General features: G+C 35.0%; 1 protein-coding gene across 11 annotated transcripts in view; it reads right to left on the reverse strand.

Annotated features, from left to right (window-relative positions):
* The window catches only part of LOC138707868 (protein ST7 homolog), a 159357-nt gene that overhangs the window by 82527 nt on the left and 59414 nt on the right, over positions 1–17416 (reverse strand). For 10 of the 11 annotated variants that reach the window (XR_011334406.1, XM_069837855.1, XM_069837854.1 and 7 more), the window contains 3 exons: positions 12596–12678; positions 6080–6242; positions 1669–1839 (listed from right to left, as the gene is read on the reverse strand). Coding sequence is in view for 10 of the 11 variants with exons in the window: in XM_069837855.1 (XP_069693956.1) it covers positions 1669–1839; positions 6080–6242; positions 12596–12678 (417 nt within the window). In the remaining variant the exon portion in view is untranslated. The remainder of the gene's footprint in view (positions 1–1668; positions 1840–6079; positions 6243–12595; positions 12679–17416) is intronic. The other variant, XM_069837864.1, reaches the window with a different exon arrangement.

Raw genomic sequence — 17416 nt, forward strand, 5'->3', positions numbered from 1 at the left:
CATTCCCATAATGACAGCATATGAGGAGCATCATTTCAAAACGTATTAAGTCCCCCAGTGGACGAAATTAAATTTGTTACTTTCTATTTATTTACCTCTCATGCTGTGAAGTCTGATGGTTCCAAGTCGTCATATTTGTAAACTGTGAAATCAGTACTTAAAAATGGTTTTGTGTAGTGTTTTGAAAACTTCTCCGGTTTACAAGTAATCCAGGTTTTCGCCATTCGTGTAAAAAATTTGTAAGTTGCACATAATACGTTTTGAAACGATGCTCCTCATATTTTTTAAAGCTTGAACACTACAGAACATAATTATCTGTGATCAATTTGTATTTTCCAGCTCTGCAACAAGTTCTCCATTCATTTCCAGAAACAAATTTATCTCTTCCAATAATTCGAAAAATATACACAGAACTTTGCTACATTCCATGAAGTATGTTGCTTCCCATTTAGGATTAAAATTGTTTGTTGGCGTCAGAGGCCTTCACTTTAATGGGTTACTTTGCGTGACAAAAAGGCGTCGATCTACGAGACGCCACTACTACTGAGAAGATACTGTACGCATCCATTGCTCCGCTCACACTGAGCCCGCACTGTGCTCAGTAACTGCACATAGCACTGCTTGCAGCCAGTTGGTTGTCACTGCACTAGAGCAATTGCAAAATCTTATGGATTCAATGTCAAACAGATGTGCTGCTGTGATCAAAGCTCGGAGGTATGCAACGAAATACTGATTTTTTTCTCAGAGTCCAGAATATTTTTGTTTTATTATTACATACTTGCAGTTACAAATTACTTTTGATCCAGAAGAATTTTCAATTATTTTTTATGCAAGGTAACTCTGTTTAAACTAAATGTATTTTCATACCAAATGGATTAGAAATACATACTTTTCAATTATTCATTGACATTTTTTTCTATTCAATATTTATCTTTATGTAATTGTGACATATGCTTTCTACAAAATACTTTTGAGTGCTACTGTAGCATAAAGGCTTCGACAAATAAAGTAGTAGTGGTGGTGGTGGTCGTAGTGGTGGTCATAGTAGTAATACCACAACTACCACCACCACCACCACCACCACCAATAATAATAATAATAATAATAATAATAATAATAATAATAATAATAATAATAATAATAATAATGATATTTGCTAATGCTCTTGGCTTTGGATGTCCACCATTTGCTGTCTTGTATCTCAATAATATTTCTCTAGCTAAGAATTTTTATCAGCATCAATTTTTGTATTGGCTTTTCAATGAAGGAGAAGAATAACATTATTATTATTATTATTATTATTATTATTATTATTATTATTATTATTATTATTTTGCATTCTATTTGTGTAAAAGAACTTTGCTAAAGTTCTTTAACAGAATCGTTAATTGAGAACATATTTTTGTAAGACTGCACTATTTCCATTCTACATAATAACCAATCACTAACGTGACAATTTTTACAATATATTTTAAAATCCTTCTAGATAGTAGGCACAAGCCATTCTCTAACTTACATTTCCTTCCTTCTTAACAATATAGCCCGAAATAGGACTAGGCACCCCCTTGCAATTTACCTCCATTTCTTTTCTTTTCTCACCATCTTCTGACTTTCATTCGTTTATTTTAGTGTTATTACATTATTGCACGGAAACAGATGAGCACTTACTTTCATATTCTGCCTTTCCACAGTCGCCTTCACAAGTGAAGAATGTCTGATGATCTTGAGCAGACAAATTCATATCGTAATATGTTAGAGGCTCCTTGTTTGTAGCCCAATAAAACCTTTGATATTCTGCTCCTCTGAAGAGATTTAAAGGATTCCGCCAGACTTTGCATTCTGCAACAATATAACACATCCATGATGAGATCTACACTATTCTGTTACCAACATAAAGTGTACTTATGAAATAACTTCACCTAATAATGTACACCAGTCAATCATGGCTTACAACGCTAAAAAATTAATCCAAATCACCAAACAAATGAAGCAACAACAGACAAATTCTTTCAAATGTAACTCACAAAAGAGCTACCAAACATTCCATATTGCAAGTTAAATCAGCTGAGTCAAGAGCTCGGTAACAAACACTCAGAAGGAGTGTTATGGGTTTTCCATGCATTCAGTGTAAAAACAATACCATAAATGCACTTGAAAGCCCATATAAAATGTTTATGTTCATGAAGTTCTTGCCTGTGTTCAAATAAATGTCTTTCTTTCTTTATAAGATCTTTAAAAAACATACACAAAAGCACGCACGATGGAGTGAGAAGGATAGAGGGAAGAAGTGGGAGAGAGGAAGAGAGAAGAAGAGAAGTGGAGGGGTGGCAAGAGGGATGTATGGAGAGGGAGAGAGATCTTATATAATTTTTATGGAAGTATATATTGAGTTTACTACAGTAGAATCCCTCTTATCTGGCACCAAAAGGACCAGGCTAGCTCTGGAAACAAGATTTTTCCGGATAATTGAATAAATATTGGTATATACAAGAAAAGTTCGTATTTCACGGTGCCAAATGTTGAAACTGCAGCCATGTGAAGCTTATTTCTCTATCACTTGCTGGTAACTAAATAAACATAAAAACTGTGTGGATTTTCCTTATTAAAACACATCACACAACACAAATAATACACTAATTTTAGGTTCGAATATTCACTGAAAATTAAAGTTTGTGCGAACTTCCGAATGTGGCAACACTGATGTCCCGAAAATAACTAAATAAACAATAGCTGTGTGGATTTGCTTTATTAAAAAACATCACACAACACAAATAACACACTAATTTTAGGTTCGAATATTTACTGAAAACGAAAGTTTGTGTGAACTTCCTAATGTGGCAACACTGACAGCTTGAACATAATTAAATAAACATAAAAACTGTGTGAATTTTCTTTATTAAAACACATCGCACAACACAAATAATACACTAATTTTAGGTTCGAATATTCACTGAAAATGAAAGTTCGTGCGAACTTCCTAATGTGGCAAAACTGACGACCCAGACTGTGGGAATGTGGCAGATTTAAACTTTTTTTTGGCCAGCCAAAAGTGCTGTTGTTTTGGTACTGTCGGTTATGAGGGATTTTACTGTAGTTCCACCATGTGCAGAGAGACTGTCAGAGATTACAATATATAAGAAATTGAACAATTTCTGAAATTTAAATTAGTTAACCAATCATTAAATTAAAGCAATAATTCATTTGGCTATCATTCTTGAGTAGGTATTAAATATCCAGTGTTATATGGGGAAAAATGAAAAATGTAATACATAAACTGCATAAGACATTATTGCAAGCTTAAACACATAGCCTAGTTGAATATGACCTCAAATTTGTTACAAATTATATACACTTCAAATTAAAATGCAAACGTAACATCAGAATCCTAATCATTGGGATGGAGTAAATATTAATTGTACAACTTATTATTATTATTATTATTATTATTATTATTATTATTATTATTATTAATAGATTATAAACTACATAAAGCACACTTGTAGAAATGAAATGTACCACACAGACTATATTACTGAGAAAAGCTCTTCAAAACTCTTGTTTGAACAGTAGGGACACATGAAGGGTGGACACATGTGGGGCAAAACCCTAGAAGAATGATCCTTCATTTGCTGGCTACAGGAGCTCTAGTTGACCAAGCTGTCATTCCAAGGGCGAAATGATATGGATGATAAGAATGCAGTGTCACAAAATATCTCTCCAGGGCACTGGAACACAGCTGAATGTACTAAGTACTTCCTTCTACGAGGGGGTTCTGTGGAGAGTGACTTTTCCATTCCTTTTGTCCAACAAACTAACTTGGTATGCGAGGTTTTGAGGAGAAGTCCTCTTTTCTTTTTCCAAAAGATGGCTCCTCCCTGGTGTCATTTATTCTTTAAGTGAATGGAATGTCAAACAGATGCCTTTGTTATTTCTGTCATAGGGTAGCCATCACAGTATCCACTTTCTCTTCATCCCTGAAGGGTCATTTACGGAGAACCAAGGACTTTGGCCTTAGAAATGGAATTAAAACTCTTACAAAATGACTTGGCAAGATAAGGATAGGCCTGTAACATATAAGCAATCGAATGCATGAAGTACAGGTTTAATTTTTACAGCATGACAAGGACTTCTAGAGAACTGCTTTGCAAATGGAACGAAGAGCAAGACATAAAAGCTGTCCCTATTCATAAGCATTATGTTCTAAGGGAAGTTAAGTCAAAGCGAAGGAAGTTTTTCTTGCACATCTGTTCCCACATGCAGAACCAGTGTTCATATATTAAGAATTAATGCAATGCAAATCATGTATAAATAATATCAGCAGCAATGATATCATAGCAGTTAATTTATAGTTCAATTATCAATGCTACTATGAAGCACATTGCAATATGTTTCACATACTTTCTATATTGAACTCAGTTGCCAGTTGCTGGCAGTGTGGCAATGCCTCTGCTAATGGCAAGTAACACTACCTCTCAGCATGTGCTACAGTGTCGTAGACATGAAACCAATTTAAGGAGCTCTATTACAGTTTCTTTATCCCATAAACTGGAAATCCTTCAGTGATCTTTCCTAATCCCAAATGGTGGGAAGTGATCAATCTGATACTATGGAACTATAATGGATAAGAAATTCAATTGGAGGGATGTGTTCTAATTTTCCCTTGCACCATGAGACAAGACACAATCCAAAAGGAAGCTACCACCTCGACTCAACAGCCATTCTGCTGGCCAAGGAAATATAAGGCAGCAATATGTTAATTTCCAAATAATTAATCCCTCGTCTCATAAGAAAAAGAAGCCTCAAGTGGCATATCCAGAAGCTCAGTCATTACCTCATATAACTGCAAAAGAAGTAGCAAATTGAAACACTGGCCCTCATTTTCATTTTCGTACACCAATACATACATATATACAGTGGGACGTCGATTATCCGAACTAATTGGGACCAGGTATAGTTCAGATAATGGAACATAAAAATGACAGGGTACATAAAATATATATAAAATCTCTTTACGATGATGTACCGTTAAAACACTGTACTGTACAAACAAAATATGTACTATACATAATAATGATAACAATGACACAATACTAACACATTACGTTTTCATTGTGTATTAGAAGATGCCATGTCCCGTAGTGTGTTCGTGACAGGACGATCGAAAAACATAATCCAATCACTTTAGCACAGAACACAAGACAACCCACCACTTGAACAAATTTCTTCAAATTAAAAATGAAACTGTTCGTGACAGGACGATCAAAAAACATAATCCAATCACTTTAGCACAGAACACAAGACAACCCACCACTTGAACAAATTTCTTCAAACTGAAAATGAAACTGTTCGTGACAGGATGATCGAAAAACACAATCCAATCACTTTAGCACAGGACACAAGACAACCCACCACTTGAACAAATTTCTTCAAACTGAAAGTGAAACTGTTCGTTACAGGACAATCGAAAAACATAATCCAATCACTTTAGCACAGAACACAAGGCAACCCACCACTTGAACAAACTTCTTCAAACTGAAAATGAAACTGTTCGTGTTTATTCAGTAGCATAAGGCTACTGCTTGTCAATGTACCATTACATTCCTTGCACTAAAAGGCAGTGAAAAGAGTTCAGTTATTTCTGCAAACAATAAGCATTCTGAGTGAGAGAGTTCTTAAGCATTTATGGTCGGTAATTTATCAAAGCTCACTGAAGCGAAATGATTGACAAAAACAATGTGAACAAGGAATTTCCGAGAAGAGCCTTGCAATACAGTGTACAGTACAGTATCTCGTTAATATTTCATCACTATTAATCATGTCAGCTGGGATCTTTCTCAATATGTTACAGAGGAAAATAAGTATGTACTGTAGCATGTGTACGGTACCTAATTAAAAAAATTAATCAGAGGAAATATGAGTTCAGATATTTGACATATTGGATGATTGACATTCAGATTATCAACACGTGCGCGCGTGCGTGCGTGTGTGTGTGGAACAGGCACGTGCGCACGCATGCACACGCACACACACAAAAACACACACGGAATAAATAAATAAATAAATAAATCAAACATCTCACCTGGAACAGCCTGTTGACTTGTGGCTGTCGTACTTGTACTAGTTGCAACATTATTTGTTTCATTACTAACATCACCCCCACCAATCCATGGACTTATATGATTAAGTGACACTTGTTCAATGAATGAAGTGCCATATTTCCGAAAATACCACCACTCAAAAATCTGAAACATGACAAGTTAAATTAAAACATTCATAGTTTTTAGAATGTTGAAACTAGGTTCCTATTTCTTTCCTAATTATGCAGAAGATACGACAGTTTTTAAAACCAAATATAATAATGAAAATTCTTCAAATAACTATGTTTCACAAGTTCAATTTAGATTTACAGTAAACAAAAATCTTGTTTCAAATTATGGAACTGTAAAATTTGATGCTAATGGTACCTTTCCATGGTAATAATATAACTTGCATGTAAGACACATGAAAATGTAAGAACAAGCAAAATAAAGCATCAAAAGTACTTTCAAAAACCGATAGTAAATTCCTTTTTGATTATAAATTCTTCCTACTTTATTTATTTATTTACTTATTTTTACGCATTTTGAAGCTTTCTTTACCAAAGAGTTAACTCACACTATAACATTTTTGAATGCAAAGTGAAATGGAAATCACACATTTAACCAAGCATATCAGTCCTGTCATTGTTGTAAACACAGTAATATTAATAAAAAAAAATAAAATGACAAGTGTCAAAGCAATAATTAATTTATATACATACTTTTCTATATAACTTACTTAGAAGTGACCAGACAATTCAATCAGTCAAATTACATTGTTGTTGACAGGAAGCTAAGAAATAAGTAAAATTGAGTAATTGCTTTAAGTTTAAAATATACTGCAGTGACCAACTATTTTTATCTTCCTCTTAACCGCCAAAATATCAGTCACATGAAGGACATTAGTGACCTCGGATGAAATAGTAGTGTATTGTATTGTATTTATTTACATCCCATGGTATTCGTACATCGCTTCACAGCTAGAATATGGAACATGTCAAACGAAAAAAAAAAAAAAATCTTAATAGTACAGTCAACTCTGAATATAGTAAACTCGGTTATAGTGAACCTAAATTGTTGGTCCCGAGCCACATACATTATAAAGTACATTAATATTTCCGTTTATAGTGAACCCTCACTTTGGTTACAGTGAACCTAAAACTAGGACTTCCCCAAGAAAATGTAATTTTAAAATGGCCAAAATGGTAATTTAGGAAACCCTTCCTCCTATAAACTCCCAAGAATATGTTCAGAACAAAATTTCAAATCATCTACTCATTATGTGCATTGAAAGACAAAGGATTTGTTCAGCTTCCTGGACAGCTTGAAACATGTTAAAGAGAATAGTGTATGCAGTGAGGGCTAAAGGAAGGATTGTAGTTCTGACTTCTTTAAAAGAGATTATTCGAAGAATAGGAAGAGAAAGTGTTTTCTTTTGTAAAAGGGAGTACAGTGATGACCAAAGGATAAATACAAGAAAGATTACAGTATAATGGTCCTCAACCCTTCCTCCCGCATCTTTGTAAAAGTGAACTCAGGGAAATTCTGAGGCCAAGTACACAGTAGGCATACCTCTAGTGGAAAGAGGTGCAAAATCGGTCAGTACCTGCTACCTACATGGCCAGATTAGATTCAAGTTTCGAACTGTGAACATCAGAATGTAGAAACAAAGTGTTTAAGTTGGAAGATAAAGTGAACATTATTACTGATATTGAACGTGGTCTGTCCCAAGTGGACATTAATATTGTATGTATAGCAACATCAATAGTATAAGAACACACACTTCGGTTTTAGTGAACAAAATATGCTGATCCGCAGAGGTTCACTATAACCGAAGTTGACTGTACTATAAAGTCTTAATTATAGTCACAGTCTAGTTGAAATATATACAGAAGAGTTTTACAATATGGTCTACTAGTACAACACAAAGTTTTAGTATCAATACTTAATACAAGACAGAAATATTCCATAAGAGCTGCGGAGCTGCAGCACTCCCTGCTTTGACAGGAAAATAAAAATAATATTTATTTTAATTTGTAGAAGAATTGTTACAGCTGTTATTGTGGTAAAGTGCTTTATATTTCATCTGGCCGGGACTATGTACTTTTATCTTATGCATTATCTTTTTGCGCGTTGACTGTACTGGAAATGACACTGCATTCAAAGTCGTCCTGGGATCTTCAGGGTGGGAAGATCATAGAGAGTGTGGCTTGCTAGGTCAGAGGGCAGAGAGGTGAAGGAAGCAGAGGGAAACTGCCGCTGTTTAAAACCCATATTTCGCTGCAGTGTCTTGCAGAGATAGGCCACAAGGAAGATCTTTCCTCCCCTCCCACACCGCTATTCTAATGCTACGTCAAATGGATTCTCTATTCCCTTGAAACTTAATGACAAAATTTTTATTTTCTCTTCACATACTTATTGTTGTAGAATCTTATCGAGTTAATATAACAAAATTAATACTTTCTTTTACCTTATTATTACGTATATATCCGCCTTCAGCAGAACCTAATATTTGCTTTAACTCAAAATGATTGCACGAGTCTAATCCTTTTGATATAGCACGTAAAATACGAAAGAGACTTATTTTCCAGTTTTAGAAAATTGTTGACCATCAGTATATCTGAGTGTTGCTTTGGTGTGACGTTTTAGTACCGTAACTTAACCAGTGCAAATGTGCAAGCATGAGTGTGTGTGAATTACAGAATATTAATTTTATTTTTCTCAACTTTCCCTTGCGGAGAAAATTGATCTAGGTAATGAAGTGAAATTAAAGGGTCGTTCGTTACCCAATTTAAATCTTACTCAAGCTTCATCCAGCCGAAATAGTGCATATATGTAAGGAAGTATAACAATGAAATTTACGCTAAGCATTTGTGGTTGCCTCCTCTTCAGTGGTGATACTGCATAGACTAGGAGTGGGTGACAGATTTAGGACATTTAACCCTAAAAATTAAAACGCATGAATCTTCGCAATCTCACCCGGAAAATGTTGTTTCATTGGCTATGTTAGGCAAAATTAATATTGCTGCGCAATTAAGTGAAGCGAACAGAACAAACATTCACAAACATAATCAAGAAGTGAGGAAAAATCGTGAACTTATTTTTTTAAATATTGATTGTATCAAATTTTGTGGCCAATATGAACTTCCCCTTAGGGGACATGATGAAAAACGATTCGAAGAACTCTGGTGTATTTCGTGGGTTGCTATATTCGGTTTTTTTATTTTAGTGGGTTATTTTACAATGCTTTATCAACAGCTTAGGTTATTTAGCGTCTGAATGAGATGAAGGTGATAATGCCAGTGAAATGAGTCCGGGGTCCAACACCGAAAGTTACCTAGCATTTGCTCATATTGGGTCAAGGGAAAATCCCGGAAAAACCTCAACCAGGTAACTTGCCCCGACTGGGAATCGAACCCGGGCCACCTGGTTTCGCGGCCAGATGCGCTAACCGTTACTCCACAGGTGTGGACACTACATTCCGTGAGTAATCTAAACAAGCCTCTCAAAAATCATTTGGAACATGCCACTGTTTAAAGGTAATTCTAAAACAATTTAGAATGAACTGATAGATTGCAAGTTGAGTGTCTGCCGATCAGAAATTACAGACTGAAATCGATGGTATTAGTTTTTTTTAGCGATTAGCAAATTATGCCACAGATATCTCCCAACTAAGTGAGAAAGTTTTGGTTTTTCGATATGTAGTGCATTTATTTTTGTCCTATACTTATTAGTAATGGTATCAAGAAGTGAAATTTGTATCTACCAAAAAATACTGCAGCTCTCCCAATCCACAAGTTCACGAGCCGCCACTGGAAATATTCATGAAGCGTAGAAATATTCACGAAGTGATAGAAACTCTGAAATCTACTATTGGAAGTGTCAATAACAGCCTCACAAAAATTCATTGTTATTGTTCCCAGTAAGATGATATTGGAGATTATAAGATAAATTATTTTAAGATCAACATTTTGCCGTAGTTTTGAGAAATTTGGGACTGTGGTAGCAAGAGGACTTCATACATGAATTGCAATCTCATCAGTTTCTTCTCCAAATTGTAAAATATAGCCCCATTCTTCTAACTACAAAGACATAGTCAGAAGGTTGTTTTTCTATTAACAGCAATGAGATAAGAGATACCAAGAAATTGAAACAGTGACTCCCACATGAGCTCGAAATACAAGAATTTTACGATGAAATATTTAGTTAACCAACAGTAGTAAAAGTATGACACAGAACTTAATTTGGTCAGTAATTGATTATTTTTATGTCTCTTACTTTCGACCTACTGTTAGAGTAACATGAGTTTTGTTGACTTTGGTGTCATGTAATACTTTATTATAATGCTATGCCATGTAGAACTGTATTATTTACGTCCTTAGTGAAGTTTCATACAAATTATTGTAAAATTTATCGACATTAAGCGAAAATCTTAAAACCAGCTCCAAAATAGTGAACCTGAAATCAATTTGCTACTATTTTCATTTGGATTTCTGGTTATCTTGTAGAATAAAAATATATTTTGCTTAATTTTTTTTTCTGAGAAATCACTTAAGTTCAACATTGTCAATCACGTATACTGAATCAAATTCTATTGAAAAGAGATTATTTTCCACATAGAAATTTTCTGTATGTTTAACGATTCTTTTCCATTTAACATTGCAATTCTTCACCCACATGTATTTTGTGAACAGTTTTTGTGCTTCTCAGATACTCTGAGTTTCATTACTATGGCGGTTACTGGCTCTATATGAAGCTGTAAGACACGATCAATAAAGACACCGGTATGTAAGGTTTTAGATAATATGAGCATTTCAATAAAAATATGCATTTGCAAAAGAATTTGCTGTCTAGTGATAAGTTTAAGTGGTAGGCCTACTGCTTTTGTGGATTTTTGGGTACCACTTTGTTAACATTACCATCTGAGACAATGGTTTTGTTTATACCAGTTTCTATGATTTAAAGCGACGAAACAAGAACTAGTTCTATAGGCAAGGAATGAATGCGGAGTAGAGGGGTAGCTTGTACAGTGTTGTCACACTGAGTGACAACGTAACTTTTCACTGGTGATTGCAATGCAAAAATTCGTCCACTAGGGACAAACTGGCAATAGCAGTACAATTCCAACTGAGTGCAGTGCGATATTCTGTTGTTCAGCAGGACAGTGTTGACAAACTGATGATGCTAGGCCACTTGTGTTAGATGTAGTTTTCTTGTGTTGTATATCATTGCCACTCTTATTTCAAGTGTCAATAACACTGAATGAAAGGAGTATGGATTATCCTGAGTGCTTCAACATGAAATGGAAGTGAAGAATGTTAAGATGGGGGAAAGAAAAATGATCTATGTGACAACAAAGCCTCTACTGACAGGAATGTGATGTCACTTCCTCTTTAATCGCTTCATAAAGTGGAAACAGTAACAGAACTATTCCGTAATTTATTTTGTTGGATAAGTAAATTCCCTATTCTGGGTCATCTAGAGAGCCATCATTTTACCTCCAGTCCCTGTGTGGTTGGTCAGCAGTTGGCAGACAAACATTTTTATGCATCAAGATAAATCAGATGAACAGACAAAGTTAACTCTGTACCATTATTTTGCAAGTTAAAATTGTGAATGTGCCTAAAATTGCTTCCTTTTCAAGAAAATCTATTAAAATTGTTATCCTTGTGCTTCAAGATAGATGATGTAGCATCGAAAAAAAAAAATTCGTTCACATGTTGCTACTCTACTTGCAAAATGTTGTTTATTTCTTCTCGTATCTTATTTTTGTCATTTTGTATGGACAAAAGTTTAATAATTTTGTCACTGTAAGGTGACCCATAGCTGTCTCCTGCTTGTGGGCCAACTTAGAAACTTTCATGGTGAATATGAGAATAGAGCACTGATATCAAGCTCTTCCTGGGTTAAAAGGTGAAAAGTCTTCGACTTTTGTCTTATCCAACACCATTTCTGTAGTTTTGAATCTGTTGACTATTTTATGAACTGTACATCTGTTAGGCAGATTAACCCCAGGAAAGCAATCCTGAAGTGCTTTATGGCACTGAGCAGGTGATTTGTTTTTTTATAAAGTTACAACAAATATACTAAATTTCTGCACCATGACTCACACACTCACAACCAACTGCCTTGTCTTGTTTGTAGCTGCACACGCGCACACACACACACACAGTAGAGTCCTGAATCCGGACTTAGATTATTCAGCCTTCCATGTTACCCAGATCGCTTTTTTTTTAATTACAGTAGTGTACTGAACAATAACAATTTTTTTAAAAGTCAATTACATACTGTACTGTACTATGAACACAAACTCGTTTATTTTGTACATGTGAGTAACGTCTTTCTACATTACTGGGTCCAACCTTTGTTCCTTTAAGATTTAAGGATCAAAAACCACATAGCGCTCTCACCCTTCATATTATCCAGATTTTTTCTTATCCGGATTGCCCTTAGCCTGTATAGTTCAGATAATCGGGACTTTACTGTATGTATGTATGTACATAAATTTAAAATCTTACCAAAATGAGGCCTGATATGAGGGATGATGTTCCAGTGAGGGCCACATAAAATTTCGGTGTCAGAGTACTCAGGAACATGGTAGCTGAAACAAAATGTCACATAAAATACAATGCCAATAATAACAAACTTAATTAAATACAAATTATTCTTTTTAATTGCATATTATATTTTCGCAATATCAAACTATACAAAAATTGTGTACTAGATAACCATCTACTGAGTTTTGAAAAAAACCACGTCTCTTTTGAAATAGAAACGAACACCAATAGTAAACATTTATTGCAAAATTTCTTTTGCTCTTGGAAAAGTGGTGAAATATACTATGTAATTTCCATTTGCTAATTTTTGTACATAGACTATTTTTTCTTTTTCTGAATAAATAATATCCGAGCATTAACTAGCAGAAAGAATAACTTAACTATTATTAATAAAACTGATCTAAGAAATAATGTCATTTCTTAAAATACAGGCATATTGCTAATTTCTAAGATGAAATGCAAAAACAAATCAAGTTTTCCACAGGCAAAGATTTATTCTAACAGTAAGTCGTGAGAAAAACATGTTAATAGAATTTCTTTAGTGCGCTTCTTACAGTTCTCCAAGCAGTTCCCGCATGCTGGCTACTGATAAGTGAAGGCACAAGAGCTGAGAGCTGGAGAAAAAAAAGTTCCGATTCTAAAATGTGCCCCTACAAATCCTAGCAAACATGGCTGCTGAGTGCGGCTCTCCGGTAAGGTGATGATACATGTCATAATACAGTTTACTGATAGTTTATTGCCAGCAAGTATTTATTGTATTTTGATATATTAGCGGAATCTGTCTTTGTTCACCAAACAGCCCTTGGCTTTCATAAGTCTATGTTCGCTTTTCGTAATGCATGCATGTACTCTTCTTGTGATTAATGGCTTTTCGTCGAACTATAGAACAGCGTATTTTTGTGTGTTGAAAGATTATTACTGTAAGTACGAATCTGCAGGATGAGTCAGAAGAGATTTCATGAACAATTCCTCGGAGTGTGAGTTCCCCTGCTCTGACCCTTTGTGTTTTTGTTTGTGGGGTATATTAAAAGACAGGGTGTAGAGAACAAACTCTTACACAAAAGAGTTTCTTTAGTTATTTAACGACGCTGTGTCAACTACTAGGTTATTTAGCGTCAATGAGATTGGTGATAGCGAGATGGTATTTGGCGAGATGAGGCAGAGGATTCGCCATAGATTACCTGGCATTCACCTTACGGTTGGGGAAAACCTCGGAAAAACCCACCAGGTAATCAGCCCAAGCGGGAGTCGAACCTGCTCCCAAGCGCAACTTCAAACCGGCAGGCAAGTGCCTTAACTGACTGAGTCACGCCGGTGGCTTACACAAAAGAGGAGTTCAAGGATTCAATCAGAGAAATTTCAAGAATTCCCGAAGACGAAATGCAGAGGGTGAATAGGACCATCAACCCATGCCACAATGCTTTTCTCCACGGTAATAAACATTTCGAGCACCTGCTGTAAAGTAGTATGTCTGATTTATTTTTTTTAATTCCATTTAACCTGAGACACTGTATGGGGCAGAAACATGGGCATTATGACGAAGTGAAGAGAAATGACTAGAAGCATTTGAAATGTGGATATGGAGAAGAATGGAGCTTGTGAAATGGACAGACAGAATAAGAAATGAAGCTATGTTGGCAAGAGTGGGAGAAGAAAGAATGATGCTGAAACTGATCAGAAAGAGAAAAAGGAACTGGCTGGGTCACTGGCTGAGAAGAAATTGTCTACTGAAGGCTGCACTGGAAGGAATAGTGAACAGGAGAAGATTTTGGGGCAGAAGAAGATATCAGATGATAGACGACATTAAGATATATGGATCGTATGCGGAGACAAATAGAAAGGCAGAAAATAGGAAATATTGGACAAAGCTGGGTTTGCAGTGAAAGACTTGCCCTTGGGCAGAACACTGTGAATGAATAAATAACTTGAAAGGTTATTCCAAAATGAAATGATCTTTCACAAGTCTCCCTTAAGGACATTGCACCTGCAGTAAACTAGTATGTCAAATTGATTTTTTTTAAATTCCATTTAACCTGGAGTAAATTAGTATATCAAATTGATTTTTTTTTTAAATTTGCATTTAATCTCCCGGTTATTTCAAAATGAAATAATCTTTCACAAGTCTCCCTCAAGGATATTGCACCTGCAGTAAATTAGTATGTCAAACTGATTTTTTAAAATTCAATTTAACCTCCCAGTTATTCTAAAATGAAATGATCTTTCACAAGTCTCCCTTAAGGACATTGCACGTGCAGTAAATTAGTATGTCAAATTGAATTTTTAAAATTCCATTTAACCTAGAGGTCGCTACTACGGAAATCACTTTCCAAAATTAAATGATATTTCGCAAGTCTCCCTTAAGAACATTATATATTTCTTGAAGGGGTCAGGATTGTTGGGAGATTAATGAAAGGGGCAGTATATACCATTCCAAAGGATTGACATGCTAGAGTCATTGATCGAACATCCTGTAAATACAATACAATACAATTAAATTCTATTTATTAATACTAGTTGTTCTTTTGTTTCGTGCATGCACATTCTATAGCTAGGGCTTTTTTTCTCTGTGCAGTGCATGCAATGGACTTTGATATTATGCTATCTCCTGCCAGGAGTCAGCATGTGGGAACACATGAACAATGGTAAGAATTGCACTGTAGCATATCATAAACATAAAACATCTGAAGCAAGATAAATAATAGCTAACTTCAAAAGAAGAGAAGCAGCCAAGTAACAGAACCAAGTTATGCGAATTTATTTCTTATCATGTTGATACTTCTCAGGAAGTCGAGCACTGACATAAGGCCTACCCAATTCTATACATTGAAAAGTTTGTTAAGTATGGAACATTAATAATTTACTAAAAACTGAAATAAAAATGTTCAAATAATAAACTCAATGCTAAAATTATTGTAGATATCCATAACAAATTGTGTACAAAAGTATGGTTATTATACCTGTAGTATGTGATTATGGTAATGACCATTATGATCGTAGTGGAGGTGGAGGTGATGATGGTAGTGTGTGCGTGTGTGTGTGTTTTTTGTGTTTTGTGTGTGTGTGTGTGTGTGTGTGTAAAAGCCTACATTTGCACAGATAATTCTTACTTCCAATTAAATTATTTGCTTCATTTTATGGTTAGAAATGAAGAGCTATGCTGACAATTTACATCAAAACACGGAACATTTCTTTCAGAAGTGTGAAATCGCCAAATGTATTTTTTGAAGGAGTACTGTTCCTAGATATTTCTGCACTTGTATTACTGCCCACTGTATAATTACAAGTGAACTGTACACGTGTGTATTTTAGATATCACAAATGTAAATTATTAGTTATTATTCTATCAGGCTAGTACTGTCTTATCATTGTTTTATCTTTTGTTTTACAGTACAGTTAAGAAGCTATCATTAACGTCGCTAATTTAGTTCACGAAACTACAATGCTTATCAAAACAACGATAATAAAATCATTTAAACCTATGTTATAGCGAAAATATTTTCCAAAAATAAAACCTTGCCATATATTACAGTGTTTCTTGTAAAGAAGTATTACAGATACCTTCCTATACAAGAAGTGTCATTCTTTGTTTGAGCACGAGATCCCAGATGAACATATTCCTACAAGAACCACAATCTGTAGATTAGTGAAAAATGTAAAGAACCAGGCTCCTTTCTGAATAAAAGAAAATTTGGTAGGCTTTGAGAAACACTGAAGGGAAATTTCATTAGATGAAGTACGTGCCAGGCTCGAACATTCCCTGCAAAAATCTTTAAAATGCCTCTAGCTCAGGAAACCAGGGTACCCAAATCGTCAGCAGCAAGAGCAACTAAGAAACTTTACTTACATCCATACAAAACACAAGTGATCCATAAATTAAGTGAATATTATCTAACCTCAAGAGTATTGTGCCCATATTCTTCCACCAAACTGTTATCAAACCAAATTTTATATGAACCAAATTTTATTACTGGTTTCATTTCACAATTGACAGAGTAAGAAGTAGTCTGTCTCATCTCAGCAGAACTCAGAACGTGCTCATACCGCAGGTAGAGCCTTACAAGAATTGGAAAGGGTCTTTGGGGAGAGAATTGTCAGTAACAATATCTAGCCAGCCAGGTCACCCAATCCTACCCAATACTATTATTTTTTTTGGGGGGGGGGGGATACAACACATCTAAATATACACAAATAATCCACTAACATTACACGTTCTGCAAGAAAACATTAGAATAGTAATTGGTATTACAGTTGATCTTCAATATGTGAATAGAAATTTGTTTCAGAGATTGCAATATTGTGCATCGCATATGAAGGAGGATAATTCCAGCATCTTTATCACACGAAACCAGTAAATAAATAAGGTAAGTCTGTTATTACTTACTATGGTTATGGAACCAATATAACCAAGGAGAATGCCCATTTTGGACAATGCAAAGTGTATTTGTTAGTTGCTACGCGACCTTAGAGACTCTATTTCCTCACTAGGTATTTATACAGTAGGTCTACCGATTAAACAGTAATGTCTGCTAAGCTTGCATCAAATAAAGTAGTTGTTGAATGGAAGCCTGTTGGGCTATCATCAAAAGAAAATATCTCACTTGCTTCGACAAATAATTCTAGCAGCAATAGTTTATTGGACAGAAAATAGCAACATACAGTTCACTAGGAACTTAGGCTGAACTCACACACACCAATCTTTGCGATTATTTTGCAGTTTTATGTGGTTGTGCTGTTGGCAGAACCAACCACATGTGGACCACTATTTAGTAGTTGTCGTTTGAA

This window comes from Periplaneta americana, chromosome 10 (genome assembly GCF_040183065.1).
Source record: "Periplaneta americana isolate PAMFEO1 chromosome 10, P.americana_PAMFEO1_priV1, whole genome shotgun sequence".
Classification (NCBI taxonomy): Eukaryota; Metazoa; Arthropoda; class Insecta; order Blattodea; family Blattidae; genus Periplaneta; species Periplaneta americana.